At 34.5% G+C, this 17,481-nt stretch overlaps 1 protein-coding gene across 3 annotated transcripts in view; it reads left to right on the plus strand.

The window, feature by feature from the left end:
- LOC120427078 (uncharacterized) overlaps positions 1-17,481 on the plus strand; it is a 108,245-nt gene that overhangs the window by 66,508 nt on the left and 24,256 nt on the right. For 2 of the 3 annotated variants that reach the window (XM_052706648.1, XM_052706647.1), the window contains exon 5: positions 16,999-17,025. The exons of the other annotated variant lie outside the window; for it this stretch is intronic. In XM_052706648.1, coding sequence (XP_052562608.1) covers positions 16,999-17,025 — 27 coding nt within the window. The remainder of the gene's footprint in view (positions 1-16,998; positions 17,026-17,481) is intronic. 3 annotated transcript variants of the gene reach the window in all.

Raw genomic sequence — 17,481 nt, forward strand, 5'->3', positions numbered from 1 at the left:
TACGTGGATTTGTAGCAAATAACATTCAGAATAAATTTGCACAAAAAACATGCTATTACATCAAATCTCTGAAAAGTTACAACAATTTTAGTTTAGAAAAAGCTGCAAATTTTGAAATTCTGTGATATTTATTCCCTTTTCGTCCTACTACTATTTGAATTAATTTCAGGATGACAAGTCAAAAGTCCTGAGTTGCATTTCAATCTTATTTTATTTGTAGACAAAAATATGATTACAAATTATTGAACATCTTACAAAATTCTGCTAGCGACTTAAATGCATCGTTGAATTAAAAAAAGGTTGTATTTACGGTTTTACAATACAACAATTTCCTACGCAAACGGCATAGCCAAACTATAAAGTGCTCAGATCGGCTTAAAATTTTCGGGATTCTCTACCCAAAATAGTTTTATACATAATTTTTGTTAGGTCGTTAGGGTGGTTCCTACCGCGTCAGGGCGGTTCAAAGATGAAAATTTTGAGATTTTATTTTATATTCACTGTCAAAAGCCGTTTCAATTGAACTGGTTGGTAATTTTCCTTGAAAGCCTAATTAGTCACTTTTCTTTCACAAACAGTGTATCTTCAATTAGATGAAACAATGCAAAGTAATTGTTTTGGAAATATATTGTTTTTTGCAAAATCGTCTAAATTGTCATTTTATGGCCCACCCTAACGCGGCAGGAACCATCCTAACGACCTAACTAAAAATATTTATAAAACTATTTTAGGTAGAGAATCCCGAAAATTTTAAGCCGATCCGAGCACTCTAGAGGTTGGTCATGCCGTTTGCGTAGGAAGTTGTTGTATTGGAAAACCGTAAATACAACCTTTTTTAAATTCAACGATACACTTAAGTCGCTAGCAACTTTTTTTTTAGATGTTTAATAATTTGCATTCATGTTTTTTTCTACAAATAAAATAAGATTGAAATGCAACTCAGGACTTTTGATTTGTCATCCTGAAATTAATTCAAATAGTAGTAGGACGAAAAGGGAATAAATATCACAGAATTTCAAAATTTGCAGCTTTTCCTAAACTAAAATTGTTGTAACTTTTCAGAATTTGGATGTAATAGGATGTTTTTTGTGCAAATTTATTCTGAATGTTATTTGCTACAAATCCACGTAAACAGTTTTGGTAAACACGAATTAAGTTTATGTTTTCAGATGAATTAAAAAAAAAACAAGGAGAATCCAATTTTGCAACTATTATCGAAACTGACGACCAAGATAAACATTAATCTATGTTGTAGGATATTTAAGACATGTTGAAGTAATTTGAAACTGATGTTTTGATGAAATAACAACAAAAAACATCATAATTACAGCAATTTATTTAATACTTTTTCATGATTTTAACTTAAATATATTGTATAAAAACTTCAAAATGAGATAAAACCAATTTTTACCGATAGATTTTTTTGAAAAACAGTTTCCCTGACTCGGGACAGTCCCCCCAACAAGCTCCAGAAAGAATTACCGAGGTTCATTCAAGTTTCATAAAAATAACCTTTAGACAAGCCGTGCACCCATTGAGTGAAATTTTAAGTCAAATTTTCATGTATTTGTCAATAAATCGTTTAAATCAAAACAATGTTGAAAAGTGTTACTTTTCGAAACAAGCAGAGGCGACGCGTGGCCAAAATGTTTACCTGTTCAAACAATCTTTTAAGTAATTTTCAAGTTTTTAGCTCAATTATATTTAAAAATATCTTTTATTCATAATAAAGAGAAATTAGATGATGTTAGCAATATTGTTGTGAGAATTCTTGATCACATGATTTTTATTGAAATAGTAACTTTTATAAATTACAGCAATGATCATTCTTTAAGAAGTGTAAAATTGAAATCCAGAGTTTTTTTTTGAAAATGTCCTATAAGCTATTGTCTTTCATATGTTTATAGGACCTAATCAAAAAAAAGTCGAGAAATGCATTTTACATTGTAGTTTTCTATAATTAGCTTGTTTTTACAATAACAAAAAAACTAAATCAAAACTTGAGGCGTAAGCCAACCACAAGTTTCTCCCTGGAGTTTTATTTAGAATGAACTTCTCTTATTATTCTCTAATTCTAATCCTGAAATCACGTGCTCTAGTTTCCTGACCAAAACAATTAGGCCATAAAAAAATTGTATATTACGTTTCTCTTCAAAATTTCCCTAAAAAGACTAGAAGGAAAATAATTAATATCGATGAAAATTAAATTTTTCATTTAACAAAAACTCGCGCAATCGATTGGACGTTTATCGTTTATTTTTACATCGATTTTAAAAATGGGCTTTTTAAGCATATAACAAATTTTGATTTTTTTTTGAGATTTGAGATTTTTTTGTTATTTTACTGCATCTCATATCTCAATATAAATCCATAAAATAAAATAAAAATATCACTTTATACAATTTTCCGAAAAAAAATTATACGATCAAAACTCAAGAATTCAAACCAAGTAGACATTATTACGACAGCTTATTTAAGCTTTGTTTTGATTTTTGTTTTTGTACAATTAACATGTAAAGGAAATTATTGTATGCTTGGTAGGTTAAAGATTTTGTTCTATTTTCTTCCAAATTAATTTTCAAATCTGTCGGTGAACTTGCTTGCTCACTTTTAACAGAGCTATTTATTACTTTATTTCAATTAAAAACGCTTTTTGGAAGCAATATGCCGTTCTACTATTTATAACAATTAAAAAAGTTTTACAAAATATTTGAGCGAACACGCCAAATCGTCTTGGAATCATGAAACAGCCAAGCGCATTCGTATCCATAGAGCTCTCAATGAAAATCTAACGCGCATTGAAAATCCTCCCAAGCAGCCGCCAACCTGTTCGGATTTCTCCATGCACGAGTTCCCATACAACGCATCCAAAAATACACAGAAAACCCCCCCTATTTGTACACGCTGGACGGTATGAATGTGGTAGTTCAGGCTGTGCATGAAAGCTTTTGCACAGTCGACATAAAAGCGCGCGAGCCGAGACACGAGCAGGGAGAGAGCAAAGTTCAAAGAGAGAGAGAAAGCTCCATATTTTGCTCTCTCCCTGCTCGTGTCTCGGCTCGCGCGCTTTTATGTCGACTGTGCAAAAGCTTTCATGCACAGCCTGAACTACCACATTCATACCGTCCAGCGTGTACAAATAGAGGGGCTTTCTGTGTATTTTTGGAAGCGTTGTATGGGAACTCGTGCATGGAGAAATCCGAACAGGTTGGCGGCGTGCGCGTTAGATTTTCATTGACGCTCTATGATACGAATGCGCTTGGCTGTTTCATTATTCCAAGAAGAGTTGGCATGTTCGTTCAATTATTTTGATGAACATATTTTAATTCTTTCTTCAAAAAGAAATCAAAATGATCACCTGTCCTATGAACAGGTTGAACAGGTGGACGCGACGCCTCTGGAAACAAGTGCTGAAAAGTTCAACTGTTCAGCACCCATTTCAGTGCTGAAAAGTAGAACTTTTCAGCATTTATTTTGAAAAGTGTTGCTATTCGATTCTGTTATTTTTGGTACAGAAAAGTAGGCTATTTCGTCGTTCAAGAATGACAGGAAAAGTAAGTAGTTTCACGACGGAATTGCAAAAATATCTTTAATTTGCTTCACTTTTAAATTTTCTTTTATTTGTTCAATGCATTTTTTATTTAAACATAACTTTGATTTTATTCTGTTGCTTGTTTTGTATCCACATTTATTAGTTTCGGTATTCCATAACACATTGTTTTTGTTGGAATAGTTATGATTTAAAAAAAATGCGCCTTCTCACTTCTACTTTTGATTCTATGTTTTGAAAGCATATGGGATATAGCATGTATTCGATCACGCACTCTGTTTTCAGTTTTTTTGCAACTTTACCACTTTTTATTTCTTTTATTATACAATAACTTGTTTGTGTCAATCTAACCGAAATAGTTGTTCAAGTTTGTTTATTTAGTTTTGTTAGATCATTTTACTGACAATGTAAGGGAACAGCATGTATGTCGGCCACCTAATGTTGCCATATCAGCACTTTGGCGTTGAATTATTGATTCTAAAAAGCGTTTTTATCTGAAATCAAGTTATAAACTTTAATAAGAAGTTTTCGGATAGCAGAAATCTGCGAATCGGATGGAAACAGGACCAAATTCATAACTTGCCAACTATTCATGAATTTCTCTTAATTAAATTTATGTAAGTTTTGTTTTCTTTTTATGTGAATCCGTTTTGAGATTTTTTTAGCCAAATATTTATGTTTCAAATGTTGTTCTATGCTTAAATTTAACAACTTTTGCTTTTCATACATTTTTTGTGACTAAAATTGCAATTTCCCATCCCCCCAATTGACTTCTGCCTCACCCCATCGCAAAATCCAACCACACTTTGCAATTCACCTCCCCCCATCGTTCCACGTGGTGTGGTATCATTTCCGTTCAGTTACCTGCTTGCTGCCGGCCGCCACCATTCCATGGTGATCTACCTCAATTGGCTTCACGCACCGAAATCAAGTCTCAATTGCCGTGCCGCGCGCCGATCTTCAGATCGTTAATTGTCCCGCAATTTTCCAATTTCTTCGATCTCCTCTCTGTTTCGGTTTCCACCGAGAGATAATTGGACACCTCTTTATCATGTGTTTTGTTGCCTAGATGTTTTGAGGAAACCCCATTTGGAAATTCTGCTCCCCTCCAGCTCAGACCCAGATTTGAATTGAGAAAAAAGTGAAACCGAGGCGCGAGGTGGTGTCGGAATTGTTCCATCTTCTGAGCTCCAGCTGACGGCTTCGTCCGGCCAAGCGCTCATTATTAAATCTCATTTGCTGATAAATTTTCCAATAAACATCCACGCGAGCTGAGAGCGCGTGCGCTCGGGCTTAAATGAGTTTTCTTGGCTGATGGTGGATGGTGATGATGGTGATAGAAAAGTTATAAAACATGAAGGAACATTAGAAATTGGGCAATTTTTCAGTATTGGATCAAAAATTTATTTGAGATTGTCAAACTAACAATTACTACAGTTATTACAAACTAAAATTAGTCTTGCTTACTTTCCTACATTAATAAAATTTAAAAGAAATATTTTTTTGTTTTTCAATTAGGTTTTACTCATTCTTTCCAAAAATAATTATCTTCATTTTGATCAATAGGTTTTCCCATGTTTGAACTATTTTTTAACATATCTTTAGATATTTTAGACTTATTCTTGACCTATTTCATACCTTTTTTATATTCTCTTGACCAATTCATTACTTACTAAATGTTATGACTTTTTCACTTGATATTTGTTTTTTTACAGCTTTTTCTCGACCAACAAGGGGAAAATTCTCGCTTGTTTGGCAGGTTAAGGACTCGGTCCTAATTCTGTCCAATTTGCAAATTCTCTCATTATTTAGACAAATTGTTTTGCAAAAGTTTCGATAGAATCTTGCGTGATAACTTCCCATTAAGATATGGGTTGAAAACGCTAGTAGCTGTAGTCGAACGCCACAGTGCTAATATGCCAACATTAGGTGCCCTACGGAATTACATGCCGTTCCACTTATTATTTTTTATTATTTTGATTTTTTTACTGTAATGATCCAGCTGATTTTCTGTCAAACATTCTTGACTCTTGTTATAACAACGTTTTACCTCTGCCTGACCGAAACTTAGCCAATACTTGCCCTATTTTTAACCTGTTCTTGATATTATTATGTTTGTTATTCCTTTCGTCATCTGTTTCTATCTTTCTTTTGTATTTTATTGATTAATATAATTATCAATTTAAAGTGAAATAAATTGAATCAAATCAAATCATCATCCAGACAAAATCAGTTTAAAATTTATATCAAAATAATTGACAAACTATCACTTATTATCTTATGACAGTCTTTTCAGGTTGTTAAACTTTGAGACTTCCCGGAAAGGATCTAAAACTATTCATCAAACGACATTAAGAATGGAGGCTTCGGGTGTCATTTTATTTAAACAAAATTATGAATGCTCAAAAGTAAAAAAAAGTAACTTTTCAAAAGGGCGAAACCTTATAAGTAAACAAAAAGTCTGCTCAAGTGACAGTTCACGTTGAATAAGAAAGGGATAGACTACTTGTTAACATCCAAGGTTTCGCCCTTTTGTTCTAGAAAATTTTCTTAAAAGTCCATAGCTTATTGAAAATTGAATAAATCATGATTTTTTTTTTATTTTGAAAAACTTATTAAAAATTCTAAAAGTGTAAATAAAATGGTCAAGATTCAGTAAATTTGTCTCTTAGAGAAAAGGGAACTTAGTAGTACAAAAAAACCAGTTGACCTCATGAGAAATGATTTTAAAATTCTTAAATTTGTTTTTATACTTTTAATGAGGCTTATTTGAGTGTTTTTACTTCAAAATCAGATCAAATTATTCGCTCTACAGCCTTGGCGTTCTCGATTGCGAGATTCCTACTCGAAACTAGGTGTCCGAAGGCTTGATTGTTGAGGCAATTGCAAACCTCTTTTTACACCTAATCTTCCATCCACCCCGGAATTCAAACTGACGACCTTTGGATTGTGAGTCCAACTGCCTACCAGCGACTCCACCGAGACAGGACCCAGGGAGATTACTTCTACACCTGGACTGAGCTATCGACCTAACCTCTAGGTTAGACCGGGGCCAACATATACAGTAGTTGTTCGGTAACTGGGCTGAGAACGTAGCCCAGTCATCGAATGCTGTTCGCTAACTGGGCTGAACGCTAAATAACGAGGGGACTACCGATGCATAATATTTATTTGATGAATTATAAAAATAAAAGTTACTCAAATTTGTTTACAATGATTACTTTTCATATTTCTTTAATTGTGACTTGAAATTACATAAAAGTTTTAAAAAAGTTTTTTTTATTTGTTGACCATGATTTTTGCATCCATTAACTTCTCGGTGATTTCGGTTTGTTTTGGTTTTTTGACGTTTGCCTGCTTTTTAACTGGGCTACGCCCCAGTTATCAACGCCCAGTTGAAAAGCAGCCCAGTCAAACAACGCCCAGTTACCGAACAACTACTGTACTTCCCCATCCGACGGAAGGCGTAATCAGACAAATCTCGTCTCAAAATTTGCCACCGAGACCTTCTGGGATCGAACCCAGGCCGACTGGGTGAGAGGCTACCACGCTTACCCCTACACCACGGTCCCGGTGTGTTTTTACTTATATTTAGCATTTTTATTGACCCTATTTCGACTAACAAAAGACCTTTAATTTGTTTTATTAACTTGTAAAACTTTCATAATATTCTGGTTTTCTTCAGTTGCTGTTTTTAAGGTTCTTCATTATTATATTAATTTTTATTTAGAGCTATTCTTCCCAAAATTAGCAATTTTCCATACTTTTTTTTTGTATTTTTTATTTAGGTGAATTATTTTCAAAAGGCTGTTAAAGTATTCAAAAATCTGTATCTTGAAAACGGATTTCTGATCGATTTCCTGTCTTCTACAAAGCTGTAGCTGTGTTTAATTCAACTTTTCATACACAAAATTGGATTACGTAAAATAACAATTTTTGGACAAAAAATTTCATCTTTCGAGCTTTTGCACTAGTTGGCCAAAATTTATTCGGCAGTGTTGCCAAAAAAACATGAAAATTGAAAAACGTAAAATTTCTGACAACAAATCTGTCATCATTCCCAGATGTAATATAACCATGTTTTTTTTTTAACTGTGGCAGTAAATTTCCTATACATTTGCTTCAAAGACAATGAAAATTGGCCCAACCGTTGCTGAGATACAGCCTCTGAAATGTAAGCAAAAGGTAAAATTTTTAGGACACAATAACTCAGCAAATATACGTCCGACCTTCATTGTAGAAACAGAAAATGAAAGTATCATGAAAATTAACGATCTTTCGAATTAAAATATTTCAAAATTAACGAAAAAAAAAACTTATTTCCAGTCATTCGAACAACTTTGCCGAAGACACTTAATCGATCAGAAAATCCAAAAAATTCTAAAGATACAGATTTTTTTCTGAAAATCTCAGAGAATTGCTGTAAAAGAAATGTTTTTCAAAAATATAGTTTTTTTTTCAATTCTTACATTGCATTTTCAAATCTTTTTAAGACGTTTTTTTCAGAAACCGACTTATATTTGGCATATTCAGTACCTTATTTTGTCCTACTTGTAAACCTCCCGTGATTAAATGATTTTCAACTGTAGAAATTTTTAGTTTTTTATCATTTTTCCATGATTTTTTTTCGAACTTTTTCGTTACTATCGAGGTTTTTTTTGTTATCTTTTTCATTTGAGATTTTTAATCGTCGACAAGCTTGGAGAGTGATGATTTTTTCATGCTAAAGGCGATAGAGAAAAACACTTTCCTGGCCGTTGCAATTTCATCCCAAGCCGCAATGAAGATTTAGTGTGGTCGATTGCCTTCCTCGCAAATATAAAATCGCAACAATGCTGATTGTTGCTTTCGACGCCGGATGACTTTCAAGCTTTTATTAAACATTCCAACACGTGCAATACTTATGTGGTGATTTGAAGGGGTGTTGAAGGCGCAGAGTTGGGGGACATCTAATATCTAAGAAATGTTTAATTTAGTTGTCCATCGTCGGCATTCCAAAAAGGAGCTCATTAGACGAATATTGAATTCTGTAACCATTTTAGTCAGTTTAGCAGTTTCAGTTCAAATTGTTTCAACTCTTAAAATTCATCAAAATTCCCACGCAACTTCTTTAAGACCCCCCGACAAGTGCCTTCCCCAAAACCGAACCAAAATTCCTCCCCGTTTCAGAATTCCAAAACTACCGTTCAACCAGCTCAGCTCAGCGCACGGCAGTAGGTCACCAGACACACAAGAACTAACGGATTCTGGTGAGAACATCTCTGCGCGAGTCAGTCTCGCTTAGTCACAGAATCCCTCGCCGGACCGATCGTTGCTGGACAACTTATTCAAATGAAGATCTTCACGGGCCATAAAACGCTTCTTCGCGGAGTTCTTCTCCCAACAGGGGTCGCTTTGGACCGCGCACAAAGTGCTGGAGAGATCCGTGGGACTAGATCGCATCTCGCTCGCGGGTCTTTGGGGGAAGAAAACCTAGAAATGAAGGAATTCGAAACGGCAGCTGAAACCATTGGTTGATTGTTTTACAAAGCTTTTCTCCTAAGCCTAGAGAGGGGGAGATGCTGAAGAGTTGGTAAAATTTAGTTGATTTGGGGCTTCGGCCCCCGTTTTCTTTGGATAGACAATGGGTCATCAAGTTTTAGTACTTGATATCTGGAGCTGACCATCAGCTGGTCAGCACCACCGTGAACGGCTGAAACGATGGCAGGTTTGATTGGGTTTTATGGCGCGAAGATCACACCGGTTGGAAAATTGAAACAAAAACCCGATGGTAGGAAAAGTCGAACCCAGCAGCGATTTATGCCTGCGCGTGCTTTTGGGCTAGAAATTGACCACCGGATTGGAACGAGAGAAAAGCGGTAAACCTGGGTGAATCTTCCATAAAATTACAGTTTTTTTTTTTTTTTTTGAGATTGACTGTTCCAATAGTACACGGAGAAAAAAGAGTTCCCAAAATCGTGAACAAGCGTTCATGAAAATAGGAACCACGAACAAAGTGTTCAAATCTCATGGTACGATTTCGAAAAACGTACCATGGAATTTGAACACTTTGTTCGTGGTTCCCATTTTCATGAACGCTTGTTCACGATTTTAGGAACTCTTTTTTCTCCGTGTAACTACAAAAAAGACTTAAAAACGATTGAAAATTTGACTGAACTGAAACTCGACCAAATTTGAACTGTGTTTCCCCTTAAAATGTTTTTCTGACGTGCAGAACCTCAACCGGATCACCCCGCGGGATTAATTAGTTCGGCCAAAGTTCACGCTTCGCCACTTCCTCGCAAGTCGCTCAAATCTAAGCTCAATTTTGTTGGAGGAAACCGCGGAAAAGCTTTGGCTGATGAGCGCAGGAAGAAAGCGCGAACAAAACGAGATTAATTATTGTGATTGGAGCGAACAAAACGAAAGAATCGAGCGAAAAGGAGAGAGAGAGAGAAATGGGCATTAAATTAAGAAACCAAAAAGAAGTAGGCAAAGAAGAGCTTGGTGAGCGTAATCAGATAAAACCTGCGCAACTAGTAGAATTTATAGTGTCGAATAAAAATCATTCGAAAAAATATCAGACAGACCTCAAGTGGAAGTCGAAAGTCCACAACACAAAAGAATTGGAAGAAAGTTTGGCTCACCACAAAAATGCAAAGAAAGCGCCTCTCTCACATGAGCGCTGGAGAGAGAACGCGGCTTCAAGAAACAGCGCACCAAAAGAGAAAGCGCGCTTAAAGAATAATCAGATGCGGATACGCGATTGGTTGTTAAAAGGCTTTTGTGTGAGAGAGCGAGCGCGTTCAAGCTCGCGCATGACTCACTCTTGCGTTTTCTTCGCAGACTGACAGATGGACTCGGCCACTGCAGATGGTTGATTAATAGGCAAGCAATCATTTCATCATCATCTTCGGACTCGAACAAAAAGAGCCTCGACTTGATTGAGTAATGGTTCAAAACTTAAACACACGACACCGCGCGCCAGGCGTAGAGCAGGTGGATTGAAAATGTAGTTTTTTTCGTTCACTAACTGAGCAGCGATTAATGGTTCGATATGAACGGAATAAATTTGCGGGGTTAATTTGGATCAGTGTGTAATTTTAAACTCGCGCGGTTCTAAATTTGATCAAAGGAGGTTTCACGATTCGTGCGAAAAGTTAAACCTGGATTGTTCAGAATGGTGCGCAATTTTTGTACCGTTTTATCTCCGTTGGTGCGTAAAGGCTCTTCTAAGCTTGGTGATTCTGGGGCTCATTAAAGTGCTAGAACACTGTAAAATGGTCAGCGATAGAACTGTCCAGGTTCCGTTAGGTTTTAATTTGATGGTAAGAGAGTTCTCTTGGAAGGAAGAGTCTGAACTAAACACCGTAAATTTGAATTATTATTTAAGGGGTTACATACATGTAAATCTTCAAAAATGTGAGAGGTTGGTATGAGCACACATTTAACCTTTTTTTTTTTTTAATCTTTTGGCAGGGCATAAACATTTACATTTTCATCTATTAACAAAATAAATATGAAGACATTTGGACGTATCATTGCTGAGATATAGCTATTTTAAGTTAGCAGTTTCAAAAAACGGGTGCCACGATATCTCAACACTGCTTTGACCAAATTGGCTCAAAATTTTGATGAAGACTCGTTAAACCGGTCCTGTGTGCATGACGAAGGCCGATTTTCAAAAGGTTTATTTTAAAAAAAGATAAAAATATTTTTATGTTTTCATATAAAAAATCGTCAGTTTTTGATTTTTGTATTTAAAAAAAAAGCTAAATTTCAAAATCGGGCTTCGTCATGCACACGGGATATGTCTCAGCCAATTTGATCCATCCCATCTCGAGACATCGTGGCACCCGTAAATCAACTCTGTGTTTAGAGAAAAAAGTTCACAGATTTTGACAGTTCGCAAAATTGTGAACTTAAATCGTCACTTATTCAGTTCAGTCATGAAATATCTTCATGAAACTTTCAGGAATGAAATATAAAATTTTGTGATTTTCTACATTAATGTAACCCCTTAAAATATATCTCGACATAATTTTAAAAATGTAAAATTTTGTCTGATTTTTAAAACTATTTATGAAAACAATTTTCAAGTAAACAGATTTTGAACGTAGTATTTTTTACCATGATATTTTTGACCATTGCATTTTTTGTCATTTCCTTACAGTTAAACTGTTATTTTTTTGAATTAGTCATTTTTTAACCACAAAACTTCGAGTCCTGAACGGGAGGAGAATAAACATTCTCATAGATTCTATAATATTTTGAAATTTTGTTGCAAGAGTATATCCAGAGTTTTTTTTTTGATAAGGTCCTATAAACATTTGAAAGACAATAACTACAACACATGTTTTGTCTCTTTTGCATTTTTTTTTTTAAATGTGAAAAATGGGTTTGGAAGATTAATTTATTGTTCTGGATGAATCTTTAAATGTGTTTTTTTTTTCTATGCCCAAAGAAGTTATAGTTGCATCACTATTTCGTCCATACAAGTTTTTTTACCAATTTTGACAGCTGTTCATACAAAAATGATCTTAAAATATTAAAAAATTTGTAGGTATTGCTTAAGATTTCCCAGAAAAAAAATACACTCCGAAAAAATACCCATTTTTTTAATTGGACTTTTCACACAAAAAAATTACTGTAAAATAATCATTTAAAAAGATCTCATTTTGATATAGATGAAAAATGCCATTATTTGAGCAATGCAACAAGGTGGTCAAAACTTATTTGGCAGTGTTGCCAATTTTTTGAATATTTATGATTTTTCGAAAAACGTTGAAAATAGTCGAAATAGTAATTTTTACTTTGTTTTGAGAAGTACAATCAAACCAAGCTTGACCAAGTGTGATTTTTTTTTCAAATAAATCGGTGCACATCAACCAGAGCTATTGCACCCAGATTTTTGTTACAGACATTTTAGTATCTTCAAAACAACGGGTACTATCGACATATTGTTTTATTCATCTCCTAAAGTAATGTCCACAAAGTAATTTACAACAAAGTTTGACTGTTTTTAACAATCACATTGTTGCTGGATTGGGTCCGTAAGTTTGACAATTTTGGAATAAGAAGACAACATCTTCCTTAGTTGCTGTGCACCCATAAATCTGAAAATTTCGTGAGATCGTGAACCTCCGAAAAAAATTTACACAAAAAATACAAGGTATTCCCGACATCAAAAAATAAAAAAATTAAAAAAAATGTGTTATAACAAAATGCTTTTTGTCAATTTCTGTTTCAGCAAATGTTTTTTTTGTTTTCTAAACTAATCGATTGAAATTGCTAAGATACTACATTTATCAATCCTCAATATTTCAGCTGAGAACGAATTTCTTCAGACATTCTTCTGGATCGACCTCCTTATACAAGAGGGACCACTCCTAACTAAAATAGCTTTTAACCCCTCGTTAGACCTCGTTCTTCCAACTTCTTTCTATTCCCGAACGATCGCGTGGGAGTCTTCCCCGATCATCATCGTCACTGTGCATCGCATCTTGGAGTCTTTTTAACCTCCCACTCCTTCGTCTCCTAAGGGGGAACCATCGTAACAACTCTCACTGGTGTTGAGGCTGCTTCCTAGTAAACAAAAAAAGTAGAGACCTCCTCTCCCCCCAGAATGCTAATGGAAGGGGGAACTCTCACACTCTTTCAACGAGAATGTCTACCCCGGCAGCAGCACTGTATTGGAATACTGGAAACGAGCTTAACCTACTTTTCCATCCAGGCAATCGAACAGAACTTGGGAGAAATTGAACATTCACCCGAGTTGGGAGGACTTTCTTCTTGAGGGGGGGCGAAACTGGCTTGTATGAGATCAAGACTTTATCGTAGACTGCCGGGAGATTGAATGTAATTGTGATTTAACGAGGTCGACTCTAAAGATCTACACTGAAGAAGATGACGAAACTGGTTGTTTATTGACGGTGTGTGCTGAAATTAAGTCCCATTTTTGGCAAACAGTACCCAGACTGGCTAATGGCTGCGGAGTGCGTGTTCAGGTCTTTGTTTTGCATATTAGTATTGATGTCGCTACTGAACGGTGTGAATTTTGCAGATATTACCAAATTTTAGACCAGCAAGCATTTCAGGTGTAATTACAAAATATGATTTGGAGATCCTGTGCAAACAGTTCTAAAGCTAAATGAAATTTAAATTTCGATTTTAGAATATATACTCATTCGAGTGCTGAAAAGTTAAACTTTTTAGCACATGTATCGAAAAGTATGATCTTTCTACACTGTTTCGGTTTTTGAGTTGATCAAACACAAGAACGACTCGTGCTGAAAAAATCATCATTTTGCAACTTGTTGCATAGTCTACGCATAATCTATTCATACAATGGTTGGTTCATTAAATTGATGTAAAAATGTCAGAAATCTATTTTCTTCTCGTATATTTGTGAAAAAATTTATTGAAAATAAAAAACAAAAAAACACAAAAATTTCAAATTAAATGATCGGAACTTACGAATACCTAAGCTTTATTTTTAATATTATTCCCAAAACTAACAGAAAAACATAAAAACTCAAAAAGTGCAAAACAAAACATCAATTCATATCTTAAGCGAAACTATAAGCCAAATTTGAAGCAAAAAGTATTGGAAAATGCGTTTTACTGTTTTTACTGTTATGCAACACCGAAAATTTGCAAAATATCAAGAATTTATAAAAAAATATTTTTTATGTCTTTTTTCGAACTGTTATCCTATAAAAAATATTTGGAAATATTTGATTAGAAATACAACAATAAGCGTTAGATTTTTTTTTAATAAATTACAATGAGGCCGTTGCAAATATTTTTTAAAGTTTATGTCGCCCCCCGTCAAAATTGGTTCGAAAAATCAGGGGGCAAAAAAAATATGTTTTCAAAAACATCAAAATTTTAAAGGAAATAGAAGTCTAACCAACTGAAAACAATTAGAAATGCATTTTCCTGCGTTTAAAATCATATTTAGCATGTCTGGGATCGATCAAAAATATTTTCATTTTTTGTGGAATTCCAATGTACAGCACCGCAAAAAGTTTTTTTTTCGGCGAAAAAAAAATTTCTTCAATAGTTGGATATTTTGAAAACTAATGATTGCAAAACAACTGGGCAGGTGTAAAATGCACTTTAAAACACTTTTTTCATTCAAATGTTGAGACCATGGCTTGTTATTTCAATTTTTACCTTTGATTAAAAAATTTGCTTTTTTATGTTTGGATATGAAACCACATTTCGACGTCGTCGTGCTATCTTGTCGCACCCGCCATTTTGACGTTCCGAGAAAAACGCGTTTTAATATTTGACCTTGAATAAACAAAAACGAAAGCACGCAATGTAAACAATAACAAACACGTTTTGTTTGGCTGACCATTATGTGCATTGTCCCGAAGTTTGGTTGAAGTTGGTTGCTGGAATCCCGATTTATAATTACAAATGAGTACGTTAGTCTAACTTGTACGTGCGTCAAACGCGTTCTGACCTGAAATCCCTTCGGCTAATTGTCGCACTTACATCAATTTCAAGGGAGTGACAAGATAGCACGACAAGATTAAAACTTCTTTCATATGAAAAGTGACAAAAAATTTCGGAGCTTTTTTGGTTTTCATTGAATATTTCAGGATTGAAATCGAATTTTGGGGATCTGTGAAGGTCAAAAGATGAGGCATTGTGAGCTGCACAAAATGGCGTTCTTAACTCAATTTGGCCCAAAATGCACGTACGACAAGTTAGCACGACGGCGACGATTTGGTACCGTAAACACAGACATGGAACGAAATATTTCGTTTTTTTTTTTAATTAATTCTTTAAAAAGTTCTAAAAATACGTTGACAATTTATTTGTTTTTTTTTTGCACAAATTATGCTAGAAACTTAATCTATAAAAGTGCAAAATATTTTTTGTGGTAATGACCAAGAATCAAAATATGGTATTTTTGTTCATTATTTAAAAATTTTATGTTTATTATTATAAACAAACACACAAAGAACTAAAAATTTAAACCAGCAATTTTAATATTTGGAGCTGAATTTTCGAAAAAATACCTCTGATAGCCTTAAAAGTCCCAATTTGCATAAATTGGCTTTTATTTTCAAACTTTATGGAAAATGGCATCGTAACACTGTAATATAGTTTAGTTGAATCGTTAAATTGAAATGTGAACCTCCTGGGAACGCTCCAAATCACATGCTCGACGCCATCCCCCCCCCCCTTTAACTAATCTAATCTAATCAGCACCTTTTACGACTCATTTAAGGTTAACTTTCCAAACTCTATTTTCTCCGATTTTCTCAAGTCTCAAACCAGAATGCTTCATAAAAAGCAAGCTTCGCTCTCATTAGTACACACCAACTTCCTCGTCAGAAACCTCAAAGTGCGCACGTTTTAGAGCTTAAAAATTGCAATTACAAAAGCCTCACTACCATCCGCACTTTGCACTTCCTCTCTCTTTCTAGTTTGAGTCGTAGACCCTTTTTCGGGGAGAGGCTAATTATTTCGAAATTTCCGATCCGATCTGAGACCTACTTTTTTCGGAGTAAAATTAGACGTATAGACGCACATATAGGTGATGATTACTGGGTGTGCACATTTGAGAGATTTTGAAAGATTCAATTAGGTACTTTTGAAGCCAATTTTTGGGCGGAAAGGGTAACCTCCTTAAACGGGACGTTTCCTAGCAGTAATTGAAAAGGGCTTGATATTAAACGATGATTACTATTATTTTAAAAATTTGGCGAGCTTTTCGTTCGATTGAGCAAATTTTCTCTCAATTTCCGATGAAACTTCCCGATCTGACTAATTTCCGTATGTTTGGGTGCACTTCCATAAGATTAGTCAGTGTTGCCAGTGTGACCAAATTAAAATCAATTTTAGTGAAAAAGAATCAGTCAAAAAATGAAAGAGAAAAACATCACTACCAGATAAAGTCGGAAAAAACTGTGAAAATATGAAAATTTCAACCAAAAGAAAATAAGCAATCGAAGGATCGAAGTCTCGTTTTTTCTCTCTCGCACTTCTTTCCACAATGTTGTTTTGTTGTTTTCTCGCCATGCCAATCAATAAGAGTGAAAGTTTCGAATTGAATTAATTACTTTTTTCTCCGGTCGGCAATCTTAACCTGCTTTTTTTCGATGCTGCTGCTGTTGCTGGTCGATTAACCATTATCTTTGCAGATTTTAACTGCGATTCTTGCGATTTTTTTTTTTTTTTTGATGGAGTACTGTGTAATTGACCAAAAGTGATGAGATTATGAGAGTTTTTAAGGATGGAACAATGTTGGAACGTGTTATTTTCCAATTAAATAAATGCTTTTAATATCTTGAATGATGTTTCAAGCAAGCGGACATCAGTTTTGGCATTTGTGACATAACTTTTTTCAACCTCAAAATTATAACTCAACCTACAAAAATATGAAATTATAATATGAATAAAACAAAATTTAACAAAAGATTTTTAAAAACTCCTTTTTCAAATTTCAGCAAATTTTGCACAAAGCGGAAACTAAGGTGAGACCTAAACCCAACTTTTTTTACTATTTTATACAAGTCAACTTGATAAGTAATGGGGATTTATTACTTAATTAATCAATAATATTTTCATTCCTGTGTCTTGAACAATTAAACAATAAATGTAAAAAGTTTTGGAACACATGCTACAATTCTTTTCCTACGTTCACAACACCTTATAAAAAAAATTGTTGCAAGCAGCGATGGAATAATTTTTATCAAAAGAATAAAATAAGACGCTAATTAAGAGAAATGATCAGAATGGAACGTGGCTCTCCTCGCACAAAATATCTGTAAAAAGCAGCGAAATAAATGAATTTAAGAGGTGCTAACGGTGAGATTCCCAAAAAATCATCAACTGATAGATTTTCTTCGAGAACTTCGCGAGCGATTTTCTTTTTCGTGTTTCGCTTCCTCTCTCTTTCGCGGGTGATACAGGTTCGCAAGGTAAAAGAT

Source organism: Culex pipiens, chromosome 1 (assembly GCF_016801865.2).
Source record: "Culex pipiens pallens isolate TS chromosome 1, TS_CPP_V2, whole genome shotgun sequence".
Taxonomy (NCBI): Eukaryota; Metazoa; Arthropoda; class Insecta; order Diptera; family Culicidae; genus Culex; species Culex pipiens.